Raw genomic sequence first — 19549 nt, 5'->3', positions numbered from 1 at the left:
GTGCGTGACTGACTGTATGAGTGAGTGATTAAATGTGTCTTACGAAATGCATGGGTTAGTGACTTAACTGTCTGAATGTGTGCATCAGTATGTCTCTTGTTGTGTAAGCTGCTGCATGTGTTGATCAGTAGCTATATGAGTGGCTATATGGGTTATTGATTGGTTGCCCAAGTATTTGAATGGGAGACTGAGTGTGTGTGTGGGTGGCTGGGAGGTGTGTGACTCTGTGCATAGATGTGTGAGTTCAAGAGTGCATGTGGAAACAGCTATATGGGCGGTTGACTGTGTGCATGGGTGTGTTGGTGAGTGAATGGATATCTCAGTGCTACATGTGCAAGTAAGTACATATGTAAAACACAGTTCATGTGAGAGTTGGCATATATACATGACTATACATGAGAGCCAGTGAATGTGCGAGTGGCTATATGGATCATTGTGTACTTGTATCAGTGATTGTATAAGAGAGTAAGTATGTGTTGGTATATGTTTGAATAAGTAAGGTGTTGTGTGTTTAACTGTATAGTTGAGGAAATGGAAGTGTGATTGATTCTTTGCATGACTGACTGGGTGTGTGAGTAACTCCATGGATGAGTGGCAGTGTGTGAGTGTCTGTATAGGTGTATGAGTGCATATGATAGTATTGTATTGATGAGTGACTGTATGTATGAGTGATTCTATGGGTGAATGAGTGAATGTGTGTGTGTAGTCCTAGGAATCAGTGAGTGCGTATGTAGTAACTGGTATTGGTGTGTCAATGGTTTCAAGAATGGTAGTCTGTATTTAACACTGGGTGTATCAAAGGTTATATTAGCGTGTGAGGAGGTGCATCGTATTATCACATGAATGATATCATCAGTGATATGATCAGTGATGTCAAATGAGATGTCATCAGTGATGTCATCAGTGATGTCATTTGAGATGTCATCAGTGATATCATCAGTGATGTCACTGACCATGTCATGAATGATGTAATATGTGACATCATCAGCAGTGGATTGCGGGTGCGCAAAATATAGTTAGTACAACTAACTATATAGGAGCAATTTCAATGGTTTTTTAAATGCTAATTCCTAACTATATAAGGCCTGAAACCTATGGTTTTTAAGGGAATTTGCAAGGTTTTTAAAATGCTAATTTCTAACTATATAAGGCCTGAAACCTATGTTTTTTTAAGTGAATTTGCAAGGTTTTTTAAATGCTGATTCCTAACAGTATAAGTCCTGAAACCGAAGGTTTTTTAAGTGAATTTGCAAGGTTTTTTAAATGCTAATTCCTAACTATAGCAGGCGTGAAACCTATATTTTTTTTCAATAAATTTCAAAGGTTTTGTAAATGCTAATTCTATTAGCGGATAACGTTTATATATGTTATTATACTTCTGGGACCACCTGAGCAGCCATCTTGTTTCTCAGGAGAAGTGAGGCACAAGAGAGCACAAAACAAGAGTGGAAAACGTGAAAAGGGGGCGGGGTTGAGACCCCCTGACCTCCTAGACCTTCTCAGGGGGTCCCAGAAGGTCCACCAAGTGCAAAAAATAATGTATTTATTTTTTAAATCGCGGGGTACGCGCACGGTACGCGTACCCTACGCGTACGGTGCGCGTACCCCAGCAATTGGTTTTTTTTTTGCCCTTGGGGGTCCTTTTGGGACCCCCTGAGAAGGGCTAGAGGGTTGGGGGGTCTCTACCCTGCCCCCTTTTCGTGTTTTCCACTCTTGTTTTGGGCTCTCTTGTGCCTCAGTTCTCCTGAAAAACAAGATGTGGCCAACACTTCCTGGTTTGGAGAGTTTGGAATGTTGACAGTCGACTGCCAGCCAATCAGAAACTCGCTCGCGCACGTAAGGGTACGCGCACGTACGCGTACGGTACGCGTACCGTATGCGTACGGTGCGCGTACAGTGAGCGCATATAGATATATAATTTGATCAAATTAAATTTTCTCAACAACTACTGGAGGGATTTTCACCAAATATAGAAAAGGCACATCTGCGTACCAGGCCCTACAATTTTGCCAAGTTTGGTGTAATTCCATTCAGCCGTTCGGGCTGTAGCCGTGTCTAAAGGTCCCTATGGAAATTAACATGGGGAAAACACATTTTGGGACCCCCCTTTCGGCCCCCGCTTGACGAACCCCCCCGAAACTTTCAGGGAAGGAGCGAAGTGGAGCTGGCCAAAATTCTGGAAAATTACACACAGATTCCTCAATCGGCGCCAAAGTTATTCCCAATAGAATGTTGAGCGCATACAGATATATAATTTGCTCAAATTCATTTTCTCAACAACTACTGGACAAATATAGAAAAGGCACTACTGCATACCTGTCCCTACCATTTTGCCAAGTTTGGTGTAATTCCGTTCAGCCGTTCGGGCTGTAGCCGTGTCTATAGGTCCCATAGAAAATGCCATTTGAAAAATTTCAAATTCAATTTTCTCAAGAACTACTGGAGGGATTTACACCAAACATACAAAAGGCACTGCTGCATACCAATCCCTACCATTTTTCCAAATATGGTATAATTCCGTTCAGCCGTTCGAGCAGTAGTCTTGTCAGAATGTCCCTATGGAAATTAACATGTGGAAAACACGTTTTGGGACCCCCCTTTTTTCTCGGCCCCTGCTTGACGAATTCCCCCAAAACTTTTAGGGAAGGAGCGGAGTGCAGCGAAGCAAATTTAAAGAAAATTACAGGCAGATCCCTCAATCGGCGCCAAAGTTATTCCCAATAGAATGTTCGGAATTTCCTATGGGAACTAGGTCCTAACTATATATACCTACTGGCAACCGCCAACCGACAGTAGGTAATATATATATATATATTTTTTTTTTTTGGAGCTCCACAAACGCCACTTCCTGATCCACCCAGGACCGGCGAGGCAGGCAAAGTAGGAGACGGACCACTGGATTCACAGGTTCTTACTTTTTATCAGCTGGTAAAAAAAGAGGGCAATACGCGTTTCGGGCTTCAAGAGCCCTTGTTCACATGCCACGAACTAGTGCAACTTTTTTGTTTTTATAATGCTTAGTGAGTAGCATAAGCTCCGCCCCTCGAACAGTCACATGCCTATAGACATAGACAACATCTTGTGTGTTTTGTAACAATTATCCGTGCAAATACGCAAAATAAGTTAAACACATTTATACATATGTTAGTTAACTGTTTTCTTTAACATAACAATCATAATTTCATCAATTAAAATTTATAAAGTGTCTCTTAATGCGAGTTTGTAAACCAATAACAGGATAAATCCATTAAATACTGTGTCTCAGAGTCTATAGTAGGAGTATTCAAGTATTTTCAAGGCAGGCTGAGTATAAAGTGCAAATCACAGTGCTGGACTAGATCAATGTGAAATCACGCGTGCTACAGGGAGTAACAGTGTAAAATATTGCAAATATATGATAAAGTGACCTGTGTAAAAAATGCATAAATGCTTAATCCGACAATTAGGATACACTCACAATTTTGTCATTCTAAAAAGCATCATTTAAAACATTTTGTACAGGTATAAAGATATTATCATGTTAAAAAAGTGATAAAAACACCCGTAGATAAAAAGTGCTAAAATCCGAAATAGTGATAAATATAAATATATATAAGGATGTGAAGAGTGGTTAACTTATGTTACCGTGGCTAACAAGGAACTTGACTAGCCACGGAGAAAAAGATGTCAAAGAACAGATATGATTAGAAAAAACTAAGACATAAAGTCTATACGGGAGAGATCATCTCTAGGTAACAGGGAACCTGAGGGAATTGAATTATTAGAGCCCGGGGCTAAAAATAACTTCAAAGAAAATTACGCAAATCCTCAGTATTGTTAAGCCCATTTGGCCACTTGCCGTCATATTCGAGGATGAAGCGAGATTCTAGTTGCCTCAGTTTAAGCTCTCGATTACCACCCTGCATGAGTGTGGGGACTGAGGCTACAACATAATAAGTTAAGCAATTAACATCTTTATTATGTGTACTCTGAAAGTGACGAGCCACCGGGTATGATTGGTCACAGTGCAGAATTGCCCTGATATGCTGCAAGATCCTGACGTGCACCTGCTGCTTTGTACTGCCTATATAATTAGGGCCGCAGGTGCACGTCAGAACGTATACAGCATTTTCAGTTTTACAGGTGTGGTTGCCAACAATAGGTGTATCCACTGATTTGAATGGGGTACTGTAGTTGAAATTGGCATGCTCTACAATTGGAGCACTTGCGGAACCCAGATGCCGGTTGTAGCCAGACAGCTTTTTGCTTTAATTCTGGACTGCTTTGGTCCAGCACTGTCCCCATACTCTGTGCTTTCCGAAACGTTACCAGTGGTTTGTTTGGCAACATGCTTCCTAACACTGTGTCCGTCAGAATAGTTGGCCAATTGCGGTTAATAATTTGTCTGATCTTTTTCTCTTGACTACTGAATGCAGTAATAAATCTCGGACAGTCGTTAGAAACTGCCACTATTGAGGTTGCTACTGCTGGATTATTATCAGTAGGTTCTGGGAATAAGGAAGATCTTGGTCGTTTGTCGGCTCTAGCCAGAGCACGATCAAACACCTGATCTGAATACCCTCGAGCTTTTAATCGTATCCTTAAATCCATGACACATTTAAGAAAATCTTCATGGGAGCTACAAATTCTTTTAATGCGAAGGAATATATATATTATACCAAGGTGAGGTATAGTGTGCGCAGAGTCCAGTGGAACCCCAAAGGTAGGCAGAGGTAAAAGTAGATAGCACCTCACTCTATATTTGTGGTAGTGTGGTCGAGCAGTAATGCTGTATCAGAGGCTAGTGTTAAGCATTTGTTGTACACACTCAATCAACAAATTATATCAGACACTCAAAGACTGAACTTTAGACCAATTGGTTTAGTTATTTTATATGCACAGGCAAGCAATAAGTACTTTACAATAGTAATGCACATTGTAACCAGTTTGAATGGTAACTGTATATCCACTTTGATTTGATTACAGTAGAGCTACTAGTAATGCTGTTTTTGATATACTGTACATATAATTTGTATTGGCTTTTTAGTAGAATGTCAAGTAGATTACTTTACAGATTCATTTTCATACACAGTGCAGTATACCTGGACAATGCATTGGGACATTTCCTGTAAAAAGGTAAGTAAAAGTCTTTTTGTTATTTAGTTACTGTTTTAAAGGGTTTCATAGATTTCAGAATCTGTGGTTAGAATTATCCTTTAGATATATCATTATGGTGAAGAGGAGGAATCCAGAGGCAAGGTACTCTCTGTATTTTGTAGATATGTGTCCCCAAAAGACCTTAATCTAAATGCTCAGTAAAATGTTTATAATCTTTAACCCCACAAAGGCACATTCCTAAAAAGCTGGCATTTCTAAAGCTTTTTAAGAAGAGCATTTTTGATCATTGGTTTATGCACTAAAAATAAAATATAATGTCCTTCCTTAACAAAACTGAATGGCATTAGGTCAAATGTTGCAATTAAATAGTTAATTGCTTAAGAATGGAAGTTTGAAAACCCTATAGTTTGAAAGCAAAAAAACAAGTGTCTCCCCCAAAAATCGAAAATAATTAGGGGGGGAGGGGCGCTGGAACTGGCGAAGTTACATGAAAACTCTGTGAGATTCTGCGGTGTTGGAAATGGCTCTTTTTGCAGAGTAATCCCCAAACGTTTTGCTTCTTCTTCCCTTGTTTTTCCTGACCTGTGGTAGTCGACATTAGGACTCTGGGCACTTTACCACTGCTGATCAGTGCTAAAGTGCATATGCTCTCTGTGTAAATTGTTATTGTAATTGGTTATCCATGATTGACATATGTGTATCACCAAGAAGTCCCTAGTAGTGTGCCAGGGCTGGTAATACAAATGCTACTAGTGGGCCTGCAGCACTGATTGTGCCACCCACATGAGTAGCCCTAAAATCGTATCTCAGGCCTGCCACAGCAGGCCTGTGCACTGCCATGTCAACCTGGTCAGTGTCTCCACTGACCAGGCCCAAACCTTCCCTTTCGGTACACAATGGACACCCCTATGGAAAGCCCAAGGTACCTCGGTGGGCAGGGTGCAGAGTATGTGAAAGGTAGAGCATGTACTAGTGCAGGTGACATGCTCTGGTAGTGAATTACAGCCATTTTCGTTTTTCACTATTGTAAGGCTATCTTGCCCATAGGCGATCATGGGGAATGCTGTTTACAGTGGTTTCCTGCATATCTTCCCATAGGAGCAAGATAGGACATAAAAGTATGGTATCCCTGAATTCAGAATTTAATAACACATCTTTTGGGGAAAAGGTGTTTTTTAAATCCTGTGTTTGAAAGCGGCACTTTTAGAAAGTGGCTGCTTTCTTGTCTGACCTTTCTGTGTTACTTTGGCTGTTTGTGAATAGACTGTCTGGTTTGTGAGTGACAGGGCAGGGGGATTCCAGGAGACAGAATGGGTCCGCCCAGTGGTGAATAGAGAGATCTGCATCTAGATGGGAGGGAAGAGTTGAACCTGGAACCTGAATAGGACTGTGCCTGCCCCCCACAGTGCTGGCTTCACCCCCTGTGGTGTGTCTGATGTCTCTGCCCTGCAGTGTGAAAGGAGAGAAGGAATCATGTTAACAAAGTGCTCCAGGTCTGTGCTTTCCGTCCACAATACTCGCTCCACCTCCTGTGGGGCGTCTGATGTTTCTGCTCTGCACTGTGAAAGGAAAGAAGGAGTCATGTAAACAGAGTGCTCCAGACCTGGTTTGGATCGGGCTCAGAGCCCTCCTGCACAAAGGGAACAAAGAATTTTTGGGGTATAAGTACAGGATGCCAGACTACAGACAATTAGATCATCCTGGAATCAAGAAGGAACCTCTGCCAAGGAGAAAGCTGGAAGACTGAAGAAGGAAGACTGTCCTGCTGTTGCTTTGTCTACATCTACGTCATTAAGTACTTCCGACCAGACCCCTTTCACTTCCCTGCAGTCCTAGAGGATATGCGTCAATGTGCCTATTTCTCCACAACCTCTCCAGCAATCGGAACTGCAGCCTGGATGAATTTTGTGAAGTCGAGCCGGGCTCAGGTACCAGTAAATGGCTACCTTAACTGCAGCTTCCCTCCTGCCTACATTTTTCGCGGTGTGGTTAGCCCTGTAGTAGATCTGCTGCCATTCCTTCAGGGAAAGACTCCGGCCTAGTTCTGATTCCCAGCAGTGCTGACCAGCTGAGCGTTCCTGAGACACAGGTGAGTGCAGCATACAATATAGTTCAGAGACCAATTGGCGATCAAAGTGCTTGGATAAGAGCCACTTCTCGTAAGCCGTGAGGCTACGGCTAACCAAAGGACGTGTGTCGGGGTGTAGAAGCCAGTGGCGAAGTTGGAAGTATTGGAAACTTTTAGGGTCCTTGACGTCATACCAATCTAGCAATTCTGAGTAGGGGATGAATCCATGGAGATCAAAGAGGTTACCCACAGATCTGTAGGTTGATGCTAGCCATTGTGGAAAACCCCGCCCCTCCAATCCTGGGGGGAAGTCAGGATTATCAAAGAGAGGAGTGAGAGGTGAGGGGAAGGAAGTGAGATTCCTGGAAACCAAGATTTTAAGAACTTTCTGCAAAGTTTAATGCATCGCTCACTTGTGGAGCGCATCCCTGTCCGTGCGAGGAAATTCCCGCCGCCGCAAAGGCTGAGATCGTCCCAGCGTCTGTTGCCGCTGCCAGAGTCGTCGAATGCTTGGCTTGCGGGATGCACCAGTCCGGTTCAGGAAGATTACCATTGCTGCGAGTATCGTCACAGAGCCTGTCGTCACTGGGTGAGATTGTCACACCGCTTGCTTGCGGACCGCATCACTTCGCTGCGAGAGTCGTTGCAGAGCCATTGTATCGAGGGGCTGCGAGAGGAGAAGGTCACCGCTGAGCCGCTCATCGTCGCCGCACCAGAGATCGTCACCACCCCGAAGATCGTCGCATCGTACGTTTTGCGAGCCGCTTCTACTGAAACCTGTGCACCGGAATCCACGCAAGGTATCGCATCCCTTCCCATACAGACCAGAGTCATCGCAACACGCCCGCTGCGTCCAACGGGGTTGTCATATCGCCTCCCAGGGTCTCAGGAGTGACGCATCGCTTGCTTTTCAACGCTCAGCTTTCACTTGGAAATTCTGTCGCATCTAAAGGTACTGTTGGCTAAAACGTGACGCAACTGTGGATTATTTTAATGCAACCTTAAGAACTCATTTGAAACCATATTCTTGAACTGTGTATGTTGGGTTTTTGTCGTTTAGGTCTTGGGTAATTTAGATTAAAGACCTTTATTTTTCTAAACTGTTGTGGAGTCAGTTTGTGGTGTTTTCACTGTGTTACTGTGAGTGCTGTTACAAATACATTGCGCATTGCCTTCGATATCCTGACTGCTCGTGCCAAGCTACCAAGGGGGTGAGCAGGGGTTATCTGAAGAGTTTATCCTTCTTACCCTGACTAGAAGCAAGGGTCCCTATTTGGACAGTGGTACCTACCTCTGCCAACTAGAGACCCCCAGTTCTAACATGCGGATTTCCGCAAATGAGCGGAAATCCGCACATCACGCTGCTCCAGCTTATCGTTAGCACTTGTTCCAAACTTCAAAATCAGCGCAAACAGCACCACGCAGCATGCCAGAGGGTGCTGCTTCTTTGCTGCAGCTCACAGCCTTCTCACCACGAGCGGTAGCCAGTATTAAGAAACTTTTGCTGGGTGCCCTCCTAGCACCCAAATATCGCTCTAGGGGATGCCAATTCTCGTTCACCAACTTACCATTTAGCAAGCAGCGCTGGAGAGAAAACTCTGCCATGCGTAACGTGTTGGAGTGGCCAAAACTCCGACAACTCTGCCGACTTAGAGTAATATATTGCCCACCCAGGTTAATAAGCAATTTAAAATGAAACTTTTTAGTATGATTTGTTTCGGTCATGGATAAAATATGGCCAAGGTTAAGTTTAGGGTAGGATATGAGTGAGGGCAAATGTCATGATTAGAGTAAGTTTTAAGACTGAGTGATAGAGTAGGGGTTTGTCCTTGGGCTACATTTTGGTTTACCACAAGCGCTAGGGTGATCAATAGCATTAGGGTGAAGGTGAGGGGTTAGATTAATTGCTAGGGTCATAATTAGAGATAGGCCAGAGTTACATGATACAATTAGTGTTATGTTAGGAGCTATGGGTTAGTTTTAGGATGCTTACTGCTAGTGGCGGCCTATATTGTTAGCAGGGAGGGGGGCGGCCAGTGCACAAATGCACACATAAACGCTCACTCACACACATGCATTCACACATGCATGGACACACATTTATTCACAACACTCACTCCCATATATTCATTAACATACGCACGCACCAAACATTAAAAATAAAAGCATACTTACCTATACAGCCCTGCCTTGGAGATCCCACAAGTGTTACGACTGCTGCATTTCTTCATTGGCTGACCTAAAGTGCACAGGGCTGAGTGTCAATCGCTGACACCTCATAACAGAGAGGGGTGGGGTCAGCAGTCTTACTGACCCTATCCCACACTGTGATGAGTGAGGGACTGCTGCCTTTCCTCATTGGCAGATCCAAGGTCAGCCAATGAGGGAAGGCAGAGGTCCGAAGCCTCCTAGGTCCAAGTAGGGTTGGGACTGCTGCCTTCCCTCATTGTCTGGCCTTAGATCAGCCAATGAGGGAAGACAGCAGTCCCTCACTCGTCACAGAGTGGGATAGGGTCAGTGAGACTGGTGACCTTCCCCACTCTGTGACGAGGTGTCATTGATTGACACTCAACCCAGGGTACTTCAGGGTTTAAAACTGAAGAGCCCAGGCCCGAGGCAGTCAGTGATGTTCCCCCTTGTCACAAGGGGGAGGTCTTCAAGGTGCTTTGAAAAAAGCAAGGGTATGCAGTTCTTAAAGGGAAGTGGGAAGAGGAGGGAAGAGGAGGGAAGAGGGGGAGGGGGATTTATTTGTTAATACCAGGTGTTTGTAAAGAGAAGAACATGTGGAAATGGAATAGCTCCAAATGCTGTAAGAATGTTGGATTTTATCACAGCTGAGGGAAGCTTGATACCTAATAAATCAACTGCTTTCCTTATAACCACATGGTATGGAGCAATGTCCTGTACAACATCTCCACTTGCAGATGGAAGATTAAATTCAGGAGAAGTATCTAGGCCACTAGCTTCATGCAGGCCTACAAACTCGTCCATATTGTCCACAATCTCCCCTTCCTCCTGATTCTGTAAATATTCCTCTTCTTGAAGGAGCCTCTGCGCCTCTCTCCTAGAGCAGTGCTTAGGTAACAGCGTCGGTGGAGCCACACCCGGTGCAGGTGTACAAAGTTTTCTAAGAAGAAAATGGAGAGTCCCTGGAAAAATCGTTAAGCGTCAACGGCGCGGAATAAAGGAAACTGACGTGCTGACGTCAGTTCCCTTTATTCCGCCTAGGTTCTTTTGTGGCTCCGATGACGTCATACGGTGCCGCAAGCGGAGCCTGTCCATTTTGATGTCCTCGTCGACGTGGTAGAGGTAGGAAAGAATTTTCCTGTGGAATGCTGGTGCAGGTGGTATTCAAAAGGTGAGGAATCCACAGGCAGAAGTATCCATCAGAACAATCACAATGCTGCAATGCAGTGTTATGATTCGTAAGCACCCAGGCTCCCCTGACCAATCACAATGCTGTAAAGCAGCGTTGTGATTGGTCTGAGCGTCCTGGTTCGATGCCCAGCCAGGGAATGGGGGCCTGGGCATGTTCTCCACACAGGCTGTAATGCAACCTGCATGGAGAACAGGGAAAGTGTGAATGACTCAGGAGGGCCGGCCAAACAGTCATGTGCACTTAGGAGTGGGTAAACCACTCCACCCCTGCCCGGCTTCGAGAGCAGAGCAGCCCCGCCAGCAAAGCAGCACGGAAACATAAAATGATAATAACTCAAAATTATTATCTTTTTATGTTTCCTTTACTTTGCACTGCTTAATAGCAGTGGGTCGGCGCTTCTCCGCCATAACGGTGGAGCCGCCCCTGTGCAGTTCGGGAATACTCTACTAGGCGCAGGATGTACGATTTTGGGGTTCACACCCTTCAGAGAAAAGGTCAGAACTGACCTCTTCTAACTTGTCTCAATAGGCAAATACATTTTTGGTATCTTCTAAAGAGAGGAGCAGATGAAAGTGTTAGGAGTGTCCAAAAAGGTGTATATGGTGAGTCAGTGGCATAATTCTCTCTTTTGCAGAGCAGTCCGATATTTGAGAAGACCAAGCCCATACCCACCAAACTGAAAAGTAAATACATTCCTTCCTTTTTTTGCCATCTTGAACTTTTGAGAGAATTAAACAATAAAATATGCCGTTCCAGATTAACTTCTAAAACACCTCTAACAGGTAGAAAAAAAACTAAACTTGCACTTTATGAATGATAGAACTCCCTATATTGTAGGATCTGGTTGATGTGATAGCCACTTACCTTAGATCCTTGCGGCCCGGGCATCCCACGAGCACCAGGTTCTCCCTTGAAGTTGAAAAAACAGAAAGGAAAAGGTCAGTATGCATTTATGCAGTTCACAAGACCTATTACTAGTTAGCTTTTGAATTCACTTATACAGGATGGGTCCCTTCCCCGTCTCAGATCTAAGAGCTTCTTTTACAAGCTACTACAGCTTCACAATTAAAATTACAGATTCACAATATAAATGTTTTTATTTGCGCTTTTGTCAGACTTCTTCACATACAGCAATGGACCGTGCAGGTTGGACTTACCTGCGCTCCATCCTTACTCTTCCCTGGTAGACCTGGTATTCCAGCAGGCCCTGTTTCACCAGTGGGTCCAGGTAATCCAGTTCTACCGTCTTTTCCTGGGTCACCCTTAGAAAAGAAGTTAAAAAAAACAGATCACTCATTCCGTACGCCTTATGATCAGTGAATATTAGACACTCAGGTACCATAGGTCACAGAGATATCTAAAATATGACATTTTTAGGAATCAGTAATGTCTGATGAGCCTCGTTTCTCTCAAAAAGTTATTTACTAAACTGCACACCCAAGTATCAATTGCAAAAGGGGGGCGGAGCTAGCTCGAGACCAAGATGGACGCTTGAGTCTCGAGCTCCTCCGAAGCCGGCACACATATACATAAATATCCTGTATCCCGACATTGAAGGGGGCCTAAAATAGCAGCGAAGGATCCGTGGAGCAAGCACACACACTTTGGTGCGACTGCGGGAAGGATCGGGCCCGGAGAACGTGCCCCCGGGGAGCCTACGCGAAGCCGCGACTAGGCCTAAAAGCACCGGCCTCTATTTTGCTGCCCACCCGGCGACGCCACCTTGCGTGCGGCCGGGACCTGCACCGGTCCCCAAGGGGGCGGAGACACGGCGGAAAAGGAGGCGGTGAGAGGGGCCCGCATGGCAGAGGGGCGACGGAGCTCCAGTGTGGTCCCCCTGTGGTGTGGACTGTCCCGTAGGGCACCTGCGAGGGGGCAGGAAGAAAAGCGGCGGTGCCGAGGTTCGGCTTGCTCTTAGAGGGAGAGTGCCTAACTGCGGGGGAAGTGAGATTGGCGCCGGAGGCAGAAGGCGACGAACAGACACGGGACACGTGTATTGGGCCTTGACTTGGTGGCCTCATCTGGAGACAGCGCTGCGAGACTGGGGGTCACTTGGGCCTGGCTGCCCCACGGGTATAGGGAGGCTTCATACTGTAGGCAGGCCTACTGCTTGAGTTTACACACGGGGCAGAGGGGGCCATTGGAGCGACTGTGGTAACCGCGCTGAGAGACCAGAGAGGTGACGCGGGCATCTGGTAAGGAAGGCGATGGCGACCGCAATGGACAGAGTAAATGCGATGGATAGTCACTGTGAAGACGGCGCACGGCGCACTTTAAAACACAATAGGACAGCTGGTGAGCTGGGCGACTGCACAGCGGTAGGCACAGGAGAGACCACCGGGGCTAAGCATGACACGCTGGTAAAGCACTACCCTGCCTGGGAACCCTGCCGGAGGACGGAGCACGCATGAACCTAGAACTCAGAAGCGGCGGCAAGATGGGGAAGCCAGACAGAGTCCAATCTAAGCTCCCGTTTGCGCAAAAGAGTGCTAAATCGAAGGACAAGGCGGCTGAGGACAACACTAGGCCCCCTCCCCGAAGGAACAAGATCAGGACATTAAAAGCTTATTACTGTCTATGGAGAAGGGCCTACAGGAAGGCATATCGTCGCTGGGAGCCAAGATGGACGCAATGACATACAGGCTGGACAGAATGGGAGAACGACTCGACAAACATGCGGAACGCCTGGACATGTCTGAAAGGAGGATTACTGAGGTTGAGGAGGCGCAAGCCACCATCGATGTTAGTCATAAACAACTGGGAAAGGTGATGCAACTACTCCAAGATAAGACCGAAGATTTCGAGGCACGTTCACGATGATGCAATGTGCGCGTAGTAGGTCTTCCGGAGACTACTCAAACTGGCAAAATGGAGACATTTATAGAGAGACTGCTAACAACTCTGCTGGGAGCTGAAGTGTTCTCCAACATGTTTATTATAGAGAGAGTGCACCGCTCACTGGCGCCGCGGCCGAAGCCGGGAGCTCCGCCGAGACCGATAATAGCAAAGTTCCTGAACTACAGGGACAGGGATGCGGCGCTGAGAGCGGCTTGATAAAAACAGACGCTAACATACGAGGGATCGAATATTTCGCTGTACCCAGACTTCACTGCCAAGGTCCAAGAGGCGAGGAAGCACTTTCTTCCAATGAAGAAGCAACTGCGGGACTTTGGCCTGGAAAATGCGATGCTATACCTGGCAAAACTTAAAATCAACAGGGACGGGAAGTCACACGTATTCACGGACCCGAGAGTGCTACAAAAGGCGTTGAAGGACTGGACAAAGTAGCGGAGGAGGAGCCCGGATCACACTGCAGCGGACGGTGCAAGAGGAGGCGACATGGAGGAACAGGACTGAGAGTCGGGCGCTGTGCCGCCCCGGGGCCCCCCGAGGGCGGAGGCAGGAACGTATCCTATGCGGAGGCGCCGAAGAGATGAGTACTGAGACAGCTGGGAGGCACCCCTCCAGTGCGGGATGGACTGGTCGCGGCCGGCTGGGGGTACGGGGATAGTGTCAGGTGCTAAGATTGTATTGAGTTACTTGGATCTGGACTTGAGCTACCTCCACCCACACGTGATAGCACTGAAGGGGTACGAGTTAAAAGGGAGGGGAAAAGGAAATATCGCGACCTAGTTCGGGGTGGTCTGCTTTGGGAGGGGATGGGAGTTGGAACGGGGAATGGGGAGGGGTTTGTTGGTAATGTTTTTCAATGCCAGAGGTTCTAGACTAACTCTACACCATGCTACTAATGACGAGGGTGGTCCAACACTAATTGAGAAGTTAGCTCATACAAATGGACCCTGATGACATGGTCCGAGACACATGAAAGGAGGCACTCCGGGCAATGACGTGGAACGTCCGGGGCTGAATGACTTTAGGAAACTGAGGAAAGTTCTGAATTACTTACAGAGACACCACATAGATTTAGCGCTGCTGCAAGAGACACACCTGTCAGAAAGTAGTCCCAGGTTGCAGGCAAGGGGGCTGAAAGGTCAGCATAATGCAGCGGGCTTCACAACACACGCTTGGGGCGTACTCACCTGGGTGAATCCGAAATCGGACTGTTCCCTGAAACTGTTAAGTGCTGACCCGGGAGGCAGGTACGTCATATCACACTGCAAGGGCAAGGGGATGGACATCCTAGTAGTTAACGTATATGGCCCTAACTTTGACAGCCCTGACTTTTATCGATGCTTAGCGGCAGTAGTGCGGGACTACACTGACCTTCCAGTCATATGGGGAGGAGACTTTAACATGACCAGAAACCCGGAGTTGAATAGATCGAGTGGCCAAGATAGACGACAGGCGCTAGCGGCTAGAGAATTAGATGGGTTATTAATTAGTGAACACCTTATAGATGTGTGGCGCAACTTGTACCCGGAAAGAGGAGGTTTTACACACTACTCTGCCTTTCATAATATCCACACTCGCATAGATTATTGGTTGGCTTCCTCCCGACTTTCCTCACTGGTGCGCGGCTGCCAGGTGCTCCCTAGAACTCTATCAGATCACTCCCCGGTACTGCTAACACTCACAACCCCACAGAAGAGGATCCCCCCATTTACGTGGAGATTCCCGCCTTATTCATTACAAGACACACAATTCAGAGAGGACATACACAAATCGATAGAGACCTTTTTTGACATTAACATTGGGTCAGTTGATAGTTTTACTACGGTTTGGGAAGCCTTTAAGGTATACATTAGGGGAGAGTTTATGAGTAAACACTCGGGGTACTGCGATCTATTAGACAGCGCCTAGTTTCTCTGGAGCGGCAGGTGGCGGACTTCGAGAAACGACTGCTAAGTAGCGACTCTGAGGACATACGGGAGGAGCTTAGGACACTAGTGGCTGAATACCAGGAGGGGGCGGACGCTGAACTGAAACACTTGGGGAAAAACGCGACAGCTAGAATATACGGAGAGAAGGACAGACCGGGCTCAGTACTGGCTAACATGGTCAGACAGCAGCGGCGTAGGATAACGGTGATGGCAATAAAGACAGGGGAGGGTGACCTACTCACAGAGGAGGAAGAGATAGCGGACCAGTTCTGGACTTACTACTCAGAGCTATATGGGGCGAGGGGGACGAGCAACGAAGAAGAGATTCAGGACTATTTAGAACATATCAAACTACCATTCTTATCGGACGCTCATAGGGAATTTGTAATGCTTCCAACAGAACACGATGAGATACGAGAGGCCCTTAGTGGAATGAGAGCAGGGAGCGCCCGGGGAAGGACGGCCTCACGGTGGGGTTTTACTTGGCTTTCCTGGACTTGCTGATGCCACACCTCCGTTGCGGACATTTGGGAGGCTGGAGTGATAACAGCCTCAATGAGAGAGGCATTCATTGTGGCTTTCCCGAAGACGGGAAAACCTCCGGAAGAATGCAGCTCATATAGGCCACTGTCGCTTTTGAACGTTGACACCAAAATAAACGCGAAAGTTCTGGCAACCCGACTGGCCTTGCTCACCCCGGAGCTGCTTGCACCGGAACAGGCGGGATTCGTGGCAGGTCGGAACGTTACATACAATCTACGAACTGTTTGGAGCTCTTCAACACAACACAGGACCGGAAGGCGATAGCTGTGTTTTTAGACATAGAGAAAGCCTTTGATTCGGTAGAGTGGCCCTTTATGAGAATAGTGCTGGCGAGGCTGGGGCTAGGAAGGGGTTTTTTGCAGAGGATGGCGGTCCTGTACTCTGACTTGACGGCTCGTGTGCGTCTCGGGAATCGTGTTACGGACAAGATATTTATTCGGAGAGGCACTCGACAAGGGTGCCCCTTGTCACCTATGCTTTACGCATTAGTGGCGGAACCGCTGGCCTGTGCGATGCAGGAGTACCACCGCCACAGAGGGCTAAATTTCCCCGGTTACCACCTGATTATGTCAACCTATGCGGATGACACACTGCTGTATGTCCGAGAGCCGGAGCAGAACTTATCGCCGCTCCTGAGGGAGGTAGTGAAGTTTGGGGCTTTATCAGGGCTAACGGTCAATTGGAATAAATCCATTGCCTTTCCCCTAACCCCGGCAATGGAACAATTCGAAATGGAGTATCCATTGAGGTGGACAACGGACTCGGTGAGATATCTGGGGATACAACTGCATACAGACCCTGATATAGTTATGCGCGAAAACTATGGGACTGCCATGGCGAGACTGGAAGATAATGTCGAGGTCTGGAAGGCCCTACCGCTCTCGCTGATAGGTAGAATTTCGATCATGAAAATGGTTGTATTGCCAAGGTTGCTGTACCTTTTTACCAACATACCTATGGTACTGCCGAAATACTTCTTTGGTCGTCTTAAGTCTCTGATGATAAAACTGGCATGGGTGGGAGAGAAGGCCAGGGTACAGTGGAATGTAATGGTGTTACCATACCACCTTGGCGGTTTGGGGACTCCTGACTTTGAGCTATACTTCAGAGTGGCGCAGGGTTCGGTTGTGCATAGTTGGATACATAACTATGAGAATGCACCGTATGTTCAACTTGAGAGACTCTATGTGGCACCTAGGCCACTGCCGGCTGTTGTATTTGACCCAGTAGACAGACGCACTGGTTTGTTGGACTCTGAACTTGCCCAGACATGCGTGGCAGGCATTGCTGCAGTGCCACTCGGGGGCGCTGCTGTACTCCCCATCGATGCCCATTGAGTGGATGGCTTGGCTTTCGCCGTGCTTGGAAAAGGGTGTGGTCACGGCTCTGAACGATATGGGTATAAAAACGGCTGGAGACATGTTTAAGGAGGGGGTCGCTTAAAATGCTTGCAGCAGTGCTCCCGCCAGAGTTGGCGCCGACTGGGCTACAACGCTTCCAATTTCACAGAGTCAGCGGGGGCGTGGCGGGAGCAATTGGGTGACGATTTAGCAGAACCGGCTGAGTTGTTGGAACTCACGCACGTTATTAAGACAGATTTCCCCCGGAAACTGGTTTCCACTTTGTATAGGATGACTATTACAGGCAGAGCTACTGGGTATAGTAAGGCGTGGCTTGAGTGGCAAAGGGACCTGGGGATTGCAGTTGAAGATGACATGTGGAGATACTGTTGCAACAACACGAGGCGGATTTCCTTAAATGGAAGACATAGTTTAATACACTTTAAATTTATCAATAGAGTCTATCATACGCCGGAGAGACTGTGCAGATTTGGTCTGCGAGATGATGCGACCTGTGACAGGTGCGGGGCTAGTAATGCGGGGTTCATGCATTTATCCTGGGAGTGTCCCGGGGTGCAGAAATACTGGGATAAAGTGTTTCACACTTTAGGTAAGATAATAGATACTGAGCTGGCCCCATCCCCCACACTGGCTCTGCTGGGTTACTCGAAGGGACTGCCTATGGCCCAGAGACGTTTGGTAGATATGGGAATGCTGTTGGCTAAGTGCAGACTTGCTAGCGGCTGGATGAGGGGCCCGCTCCCTACGTTAGAACAATGGGACAGGGACATGACCTACTGTTGTACCCAGACAGAGAACTACAGTGACCTGTTACCACTAAAGAGCAGGCCTAAGAAGTTTTGGGGGCTATATGTGGAATATAAACAACGCCTAGCCACTATGGCAGAGGATACAGAAGGGGGGAGGGGGACCTCATTCCTGGGCCGCGAGATGATGTAATTAATACGACATTGGAGTGATGAATACTGTAAAGTTCGTGGAGGTACATGTCAGATGGGGTTGATGTTACGTCTGAAGCCACCCACAATATGAAGAAAAATGAGACACTAGTATGACCTATAGGGACGCACCTTATGATAACGAGTGGGTTGTAGAGTTGCAGGCATCGGTTACAGTTGGGTTATAGGTTAGTTATACCATACAATAACAGAGGAAACAGTGAAGGTAAATTTCTTGTGTGTTGCATGCATCATAGTCAGGTGAGCGCTACGAAGGCTTGCAATTACCGCCGCCCGACATCCGGGATGTGGGCTGAATGGCTGTGTTTCAACAGTATATCCAAGGTGTAGTGCTACCTTGGAAGAGATACGACTCTCTCTGATTGTGTGTAATGTACCTAACAAGGTTAAAAATAAAAAAAAGTATCAATTGCAAAAGGCTGGATTTGCATTCATAAAATGTTTGTGTTCGAAAATGTTTTTTATTGTTTCCAAAGAACACAAATAAACAATTCTGTTGATGGCGAAGTAAATATCAGAAGGAGCTGATCTCAATCAAAATTATGTGAATAATGATGTTTGTGAATTTTCAATAATGGAAATCTGGCTTTTGGCGAAGTCTACCTATTAACTTTTCCGGATAGATAAGTCTCCCCTGTGATAAGGAAAAAGGGGCATGTGTTGTTACAGTCAGTGGTTGGGGGGTGGGGCATGACCCGGCAACTGATTGTGAACAACCACAGAGCCAGAACATTGTGGGTATCTGCAAACGCTTCTCACCCTGGAAGCACACGGAAAATATAGCCCTGTAAAAAGCAAGAGAATGTGTGTTTTCCAAAGTACTAAAGAAATGGAACACACCCTTTTAAATGGGTGTGAGGCAAAAAGGGATCATTTCCCAAGTATAGAAAAAAAGTTACACCTGTAAATTCACTTAGTTGTAATATTTGTCCGAGTAGATTGTCTTCTTAGTGGGCAATCATTGTCATTAGATGCTGGAGAAGTGCTCAGTACCAATTTATATTCACGTCTACTTCTTATTTTCTTGAATAAATAAAAATCAAAAATCTACTCCACATGTAGGGGAGTGGATTTTCAACTATTAAAATGATTTCATATGTTCCAAAAAGAAAAAAAAATCTAAATTTTCATACATATCTTAACATAGGCTATTTGAAGGGAGGCACTTAGGCCAGGATTTACTAAATTATCATGCAGCGCAGCAGCTGCAAATGCTGTGCTGCGTGAGAAGAAGAGTGTCACATTTACAGAAATATGGCTCTCTCCTCCCCTCTCCCTAGCGCAGGTGCAGAATTGTGCTGCCGTGCTCCACACACACACACCTCTGCACCATAGTGCAATGATGTCTGCGTGAGTCTAGC

At 46.5% G+C, this 19549-nt stretch overlaps 1 protein-coding gene across 1 annotated transcript in view; it reads right to left on the bottom strand.

Annotated features, from left to right (window-relative positions):
* Positions 1-19549, bottom strand: part of COL22A1 (collagen type XXII alpha 1 chain) — a 1057215-nt gene that overhangs the window by 150149 nt on the left and 887517 nt on the right. Inside the window, exons 35-36 of the mRNA XM_078686128.1 lie at positions 11702-11806; positions 11409-11453 (exon numbers count right to left, since the gene is read on the bottom strand). Of these exons, the coding sequence (XP_078542254.1) occupies positions 11409-11453; positions 11702-11806 (150 nt within the window). The remainder of the gene's footprint in view (positions 1-11408; positions 11454-11701; positions 11807-19549) is intronic.

Source organism: Lissotriton helveticus, chromosome 4_1 (genome assembly GCF_964261635.1).
Source record: "Lissotriton helveticus chromosome 4_1, aLisHel1.1, whole genome shotgun sequence".
NCBI lineage: Eukaryota > Metazoa > Chordata > Amphibia > Caudata > Salamandridae > Lissotriton > Lissotriton helveticus.
The sequence above is the reverse complement of the archived record's forward strand: the minus strand, read 5'-3'. Positions and strand labels throughout refer to the sequence as shown.